The following is a 7845-nucleotide window of genomic DNA, read 5'->3' on the forward strand; positions in this document are numbered from 1 at the left end:
TTGTCACACATGTCAAATGGTAGGAAAGCCAAATCAGACTATTCCAAAGGCCCCTTTACAGCCAATTCCTGCATTTCAAGAACCATTTAGTAGGATACTAATAGACTGTGTTGGGCCCCTACCAAAAACAAGATCAGGAAATGAGTACATGCTGACAATAATGTGTACATCAACTCGGTTCCCCGAAGCCATACCACTGAGAAATATAAAGACAAAGACTATAGTGAGAGCTTTAGTCAGATTTTTCACTTTATTTGGCCTCCCTAAATGTGTCCAGTCCGATCAAGGCTCCAACTTTATGTCTGGAATTTTTCAACAAGTAATGGATCAGCTAGGCATTAAACAGTATAGGTCATCCGCCTATCATCCAGAAAGTCAGGGTGCTCTTGAGCGATTTCATCAAACTTTGAAAAACATGATTAGGACCTACTGTTTTGACACAGAGAAGCAGTGGGATGAAGGAATTCATTTTCTGCTCTTTGCTGTTAGAGAGTCAATTCAGGAGTCTCTTGGTTTTAGCCCATTTGAGCTTGTATTTGGACATACAGTCCGTGGCCCACTCAAGCTCGTTAAAGAGAAATTCCTATCAGACGATGATGATTGTCTGAATATTTTGCAATATGTCTCAGATTTTCGTACAAAACTCTCTAAAGCATGTGAATTAGCCAGAGAAAATCTTGAGTCATCTCAGCAGTCAATGAAAACCAATATGATAAAAGCACCTCAAAACGGAAGTTTGAACCAGGTCAAAAGTTCTTGTTCTACTTCCAATTCCTGGCAAACCACTCCATGCTCGTTACTTTGGGCCATATCTAATTGATAAGAAATTGAGTGATTTAAATTACATCATAATAACACCTGACAGGCGTAAACAAAAACAGCTATGTCACATAAATATGCTTAAGCCATATTTGGATAGGGATAATCCTACTATAACTCAGCCTGTCAGTGCAGTCAGTTCAAGCCATTATGAAGATAGTGATACTGAAACTGACTTGAGTGATAATACTCTAAACTCAAAGCTGGGCTCGGTCAAGCTTCAGAACTCAGAAATCCTGGGAAGCTGGAGTCTACAAAGTTGGCACACCTCCAGCCAGAACAACAACAACAGGTGAAAGAACTGCTCCACGAATATAAACACCTATTTCAAGATATTCCAACGAGGACAAACATCATCTACCACCACGAAGATGTCTGCGACAGTAATCCAGTGGAACAACATCCAGACAGACTGAATCCTGCGAAAGCGGAATATCTCCAGGAGGAAGCCAAGTATTTGCCGAACAATGACTTTATCGAACTCAGTAAAATAACCAGACTTTGCCGTGCATACTTTATGCCAAATTCAGTGCCATTTCAAGTTTTCCAACAACAAATTGCAAGAAGATAGTCATGGATCATCCTGTTTGCTACTTTTCACACAAATTTAACAAATCTCAGAGAAACTACTCTACAATTGAAAAAGAGTGTTTATCTTTGATATTAGCTTTACAGCATTTTGAAGTTTATGTTACTTTTCAATCAGCCAATAGTGGTTTATATTGATCACAACCCTCTTGTTTTTCTGCAGAATTTAAAGGCAAAAATCAGAGATTGCTGAGATGGAGTTTAATGTTATAGGAGTTTAATCTTGACATTCGACATATCAAAGGCAGAGACAATTTAATTGCAGACTGTCTCTCTCGTATTTAGAGTTTATTGTTGTTCACTTTCAAGAAGTTTTACTTTAGAGTAAAAAAAAAAAAAAAAAAAAAAAAAAAAAAAAAAAAAAAAAAAAAAAAAAATTTGAGTACTTAAATCCTTTTCAAGATTACATTTGTAAAAGAAAGATTTTTCTTTGAAAAATTTTCTTTTTTTGAAGAGGGGGTGTGTTATGTAGGTCATTTCCCCCACACTCATCATGACCTGAGTTCAATTAGTCTAGAACATTCTCAAGGTCACTGCCCTTGATGACCTCACAACCTTGAATTCAATTAGTCATGTTTGGAATGTTCTGGAAAGTTGATTAGTTGTGTAAGGGAGATAATTTTAGAACAGTAATTAGCATGTCAATAAAAGTTCTAGATTGTTCTTATATGCCTTTATAAAAGGGACGTGCTCAGCTTCCAGTCAGACTTTTGGGATCGTGTCTCTTGTGTGTTACTAAACTCCAGCAGTAGTCATTCTCAAGACTTTTCAAGACCTTCACTGTCACGCTGGATTTATACTGTGGTCTTTGTGCAGCTTCCAGCCTGCAAGCCGAAGGACTGTTCATTCATCCGACTGACTGTTACAACTCTGAGACTGGAGCTTTGCCGTCCCAGCTGAGATAAGTAGTCTGTACACTTTAAAGCTTGTATTCTATCCCTGACTTAGAAATTAGTCTTATTTTCGTAATAAATTTTGTTTAAACGTTAACTGCTGAGTTCACCCTTTTGTTCGTTTTCTCTGCACGTAACACTTGTTCAAACCAGTTTTCTCTGATTCTGACGGAAGAACTTGGCAGGATAAGGATTAAATCTGTTAGAATGAATGAATTGAAATAATCATTGAAATAATCGTTGTTATGAAGTACCTTAGAATGACTTGTTGTCTGGCATACGTTAATTGAATTGATGATTACAGTAGATGAGTTTAACCCCAGTTTTATAACCTCAATGTTCCTGAATTGTTTCAGGGGGTGGGATGGCAGGGATGGGATTGGTTGGGGTCACTCATACGTACATTATGGGCAATTGGGAAAATTGTGAGAATAGTTCAATTAACATGCACTTTCGTGAAAGCAACTGCTTGAATCAATGTTCATCATGTAATCAACTTTCTGCAAAACGGTCATCATCGTCCTGCGCATGCCATAGGTAAATTAATGATTTTAAGAGTCAAGTACGGCCATTCATGACAAGTGTTGATCAATGATAAACTCCTTGGAAAGACTGATCTTCCTTAAAAGTGTTTTAGTTTCAACTGCCCTAGGTTTGGTCATGTGCTGATGAAGTTGTCATCATAGCAATTTTATTTCTGGCAAATGAATTTTTAAGTGACTATGAGTAACTTGTGTAGAGGGGATATATTTAATTAAGTTGATTGCCACAATATATTAGCTTAACCATAGATTTGTATCCCAGATGTTAGTTCAGTTTTTTGGGAAAGCTTGGGTCCTTCAAAAAGGTTGGGCAGCAATTAGCAACTGTTTTGTGTAAATTGGACTATGTTTATAGTAACGGTTGCCATTGCACACAGCAAATCAAAGCATCTACTTCTTTCAACATTGATCTGGCAAAAAAAGTATCTGAAAGGTTGTATTCATTGTTGTCAGTTTGGTGCTTGTCAATCAACATTCATCTTGTTAAAGACAATAATATCAAATAGGTGGTGTTGTCGTCGTCCGTACGCTGTTTGACAATCTGCATTCATGTCTTGATAAACCAACATCTAATAGGTAGTCGTCCTTATCGTCCGTGTGGAGGTTGTCAATCTACAAGTTTACATGTCAGTACATTCGTGTGTGTTTCTAAGGCTTTGTTAACCATCAAACTGTACTTTAACGCATCTCCCAAAAACGCTTTTGAATATAGTATTTTCCTTCACTGAATTTGGCCACTTGATCAAAAAACAAGTCTTTCCTTAAATGGCTTAATGATAAAGGTTGTACTGCCCCCAGTGTTTGGTGATGTTTTTAAAAGTTTGTCCCAATATCTATCAGCAAGGTCACTTCTACCACTTTGTTTTAGAATACTTATGAGAAATGACTTCGCATGAGCTGTTATACAGCGGTACATTCAAAGGAATGATGTTTCATTAAACAGTAATTGAATATTCATGAATGCATTACAGCGCGAGTGCTTTGATAGAAATGGATTTATATGGTACACAAGTCAAATACATCAATTTATAGGTGCATCTCTGCTTGGCCATATGACTGTGCTTCAGTATATAATTTAATTTACTTTGCTAGACATTGTCCCTATTGCTGCTAGTTGGAATGACATCATCATCTGCCAAGGCAATAAAAAGCGGTATTGAGCCAAAAATTAAACATTTTGTACCCATTTGTACCCATTGGCATGCATGTTATAGCAGGTTCACACAGGGAACTCCTGTTTAATTCATTAGGTTTTCAGGGGTCTTGAAATTTCAAACGAAAATGCAGCACTTGTGGCATACTATTAAGGTCTTGTTCAAACCAATTTTTCTGATTCTGTCGGAAGAACTTGGCAGGATAAGGATTAATCTGCTAGAATGAATGAATTGATATAGTCATTGAAATAATCGTTGTTATGAAGTACCTCAGAATGACTTGTTGTCTGGCATAAGTTTATTGAATTGATAATTATAGTAGATGATTTTAACCCCAGTTTTATACGTCAATGTTCCTGAATTGTTTCAGGGGGTGGGTGGAGGGAAGGGGTTGGTCAGGGTCACTCATACATTATGGGCAATTGGGAAAATAGTGAGAATAGTTCAAACAACATGCACTTTGTGAAAGCAACTGCTTCAATTATTGTTCATCATGTAATCAACTTTCTGCAAAACGGTTGTCATCATCCTGTGCATGTGATAGGTAATTTTATGAGTTTAGAGTCAAGTACGGCCATTCATGACAAGTGTTGGTCAATGATAAACTTCCTGGAAAAACTCATCTTCCAAAAAAGTGTTTTAGTTTCAACTGCCCAATGTTTGGTCATGTGCTGATGAATTTGTCATCATAGCTATTTTATTTCTGGCAAATGAATTTTTAAGTGACTACAGGGCTCGAAATTAACTTTTGAATCTGGTGGTCTGAGTGGACCACCATAGGTTACATTTGAGTGGTCCAAACTTAAGTTTGGTGGTCAATCAATGCGAAATAAAATTTACTTAGTATGTGTTTACCATGAATGTTTATCATGGTCAAAGTAACTTAGTCACTGTCATCCAAACGGGGTCCATATGGAGTTGTGTAAGGTCTCCTGGTCCTCCTGCCAGCAGTCCACCACATTTCAACAGGTGGTCGGGGATTAAACTCTTCCAATGGTACACCAAGCAACTTGATACGCATCAGCTCATTCAGCCTGTCAGTTGATAGACTACTCCTCCAATCAGTCTTTATTTTACTCATAATACTGAAACCTCGTTCACACTCACTGGTATGGATAGGTATCAAGAGAATAATCTTCACTAAGGTAAGTACATTTGTGAATTCCAGTGGTTGCTGTCTCAGACAGCGTTGCCAGAAATCAAGGTAGGTTAACTGTGGCTGATTCACTACTGTCTCACGTAAAGCTAGCTTGAGTTCACGCCATTCTAGGGGGATTGCATCAATATCACAATCTTGTCTGATGAGCAAGGCCTGAAAGTGTGTAGCCAATTGTTGCACTTCATGATGGCCATATTGCTGCATTCCATTCATGTCCTCGACAGGCCAGTTTCTCTGATTGATCACTTTGGCATTTCGTAAGATTCCATTTTCTTCAAATGTATGAAATCTAGTTTCCAACTGATTCATGCAATTGTCAATAAATTCTATCTTATCTCTGTTCACTGTCGTATCGCATTCTGGCCTGGGTAGTGCTCTACCTCTCTCAGCAGTGTTACACTGTAAGCCCTCAAATGTGATGGTATCGCCATTGACAGTGATTTTGCCGTTGAATTCCATCTCTCGTGGACCAGGGTTGTCTCTCAGATCTCCTAGATTACCAATAGCAGCACGTAAACAATTCTCAACTGTTTCAACAGAGCTGTCATTTTTTTGAAACATTAAAGACAGACGTGACAGTACTCTGTATATGTCAAGTAGTACGCATAGGGACTTGATAAATCTGTATGATTTCAATAGCCTAACAAAGCCCCTCGCTTTGTTCTCGGCGTCAGATGACTGTCCGTTGATCGATATCTGATCAAGGTGAGTGACAAGGGCCACGTAATTCTTCGTCACATTGTCAAGTGCACGCTCGTGGTGGCCAATCCATCGAGTACCTTGCACGTTGGACATTTTGTAAACACGTTGATTGGCAGCAGCTCCAGCCTCTTGCAGATTGGTCCAATTTAATGGTGAATTCTTATAAAACTTAAAAATGTTCAACAGGAAAACTTCCACTTCTTTGAAATACTGACAAGCTTTCAAAGAGTGCTTGATAGCAAGTTCCATCCGATGGGCCACACAGTGCACACCAATCAATGAAGGCACATCACGAGATAATCTCGCACTGACACCCTGATTTTTGCCGAAGTTCACGGCAGCCCCATCTGCTCCAAATCCGACAATTCGCTCTTTCCAATTTTCTATACCGAGTTCATCGTTGAAGGCTGTATCGATCGATTTCAAAATCCCTTCACTATTTGCACGGTCGAGTGCTTGCAAGGAAAAATATTTCGTCACAGGTCGCCCCTCTTCGATCAGACGAAGATACAGTATTTCTTCGTCGATAATTGCCACATCGGTAGCAGAGTCAATTAAAACTGAAAACAATACACTCCTGTCAACAAGACTCTTCAGTTCTTCACGCTGGACTTCGGCGATGAAATGTAAAAATGTATACGCTTGTTTATCATTTTTGTAAGCTGACCCTAGCTCGACCTCGTTCAATTCTTGCAATGTGCACAAAGATGGGAAATCAGAAAATGGCCTCTCGGCGATAGCCAAATAGTAAGCGGTACGAAAAAGTCTCTCAATTTTCTTGATTTGCCCACGTTCGAGATTTATAAATCCCTGTTCGATCGGTGCATTTGTACGTGTACCTTCGAACTGCCTGACCTTGAACACACCGACTGCTTTCTTGTGGGGTTCGCTTACTTCGTGTTTCGTAATAGATGACATGCGAAAGTTACTTGTCCCTTGGCGAAACGCACTGTAAAGTGTTGTGAAATCGCGGCACCACTGGCAGTACATCGTATTTTTTTCACCACAGTAAACCAGCCATGGGCGAGAGTCCTTCCACCTTTCAGAAAATTTCTTGATTACTTTCTGTTTTTTTGGCGATAACGGGGCGACATTACTGTCACTATTGCCAGGTTCATGTTTGTCATCGTCTCCGGGTACGGGTGATATTGATTCAGTTTCCGTTGTGCAATCTGTGCTGGATCTTCCACGGCTCGCATTTTCTGATGAGGTGGGAGTATCACAGAGTCTCTTGAAACCGAACTTAAATAAACCGCCGCTCATGTTGTTTAAATACCAGTTTAAATATCAAAGGAGATTTCACCTCACGTGGGAACAGACAACGCAAACTTGTGATGAACCTCATGGCATTTAATTATTCATGAAAGTTGGTAGTGCGCGTATGCAATGCCATGGTGATGTCCAATAGTAGTGTTGAACGTCATATATGATAAGTAGTTGTGTTACATATTCAAACAGTTTCATGGCTCTCCACAAAACATGCAAAACAGACACATCAGTAAAAGTTGTACATCGTGTAAGTGGGTTACGCGAAACAGTTGTGAGTGACAGGTAGGGGGTGGGTGGTATGGTGACTCAGCCATTTCACCTCCAGAGAACAAATACGGAAGTACCAATTGGTCAGCGTATGGTCATTTTTCGCCGAGAACAACGCAGTTTTCGAACTATTGCAACGCAGACAGTGGTGGTCCAAACGGACCACCAAATTTCAAAATTTGGTGGGCAAGAATGGAATAGTGGTGGTCTTTGGACGCAAGACCACCGTTAATTTCGAGCCCTGGACTATGAGTAGCTTGTGAAAAGGGGATATATTTAAGTTGATGGCCACAATATATTAGCTTACCCATAGATTTGTATCCCAGATGTCAGTTCAAATTTTTGTGCAAGCTTGGGTCCTTTAAAAAGGTTGGGCAGCAATTAGCAACTGTTTTGGGTAAATTGGACTATGTTTATAGTAACGGTTGCCATTGCACATAGCAAATCAAAGC

At 39.3% G+C, this 7845-nt stretch overlaps 1 protein-coding gene across 1 annotated transcript; it reads right to left on the minus strand.

Moving 5' to 3' along the window:
- Positions 1-4879: 4879 nt before the first annotated feature.
- On the minus strand, positions 4880-7120 carry LOC139146332 (zinc finger protein 862-like). The gene has a single exon (XM_070717739.1). It carries the CDS (start codon positions 7118-7120, stop codon positions 4880-4882), a length of 2241 nt encoding a protein of 746 aa, XP_070573840.1.
- Between the last annotated feature and the right edge of the window lie 725 nt (positions 7121-7845).

The sequence above is a fragment of the Ptychodera flava genome, chromosome 12 (assembly GCF_041260155.1).
Source record: "Ptychodera flava strain L36383 chromosome 12, AS_Pfla_20210202, whole genome shotgun sequence".
Classification (NCBI taxonomy): domain Eukaryota; kingdom Metazoa; phylum Hemichordata; class Enteropneusta; family Ptychoderidae; genus Ptychodera; species Ptychodera flava.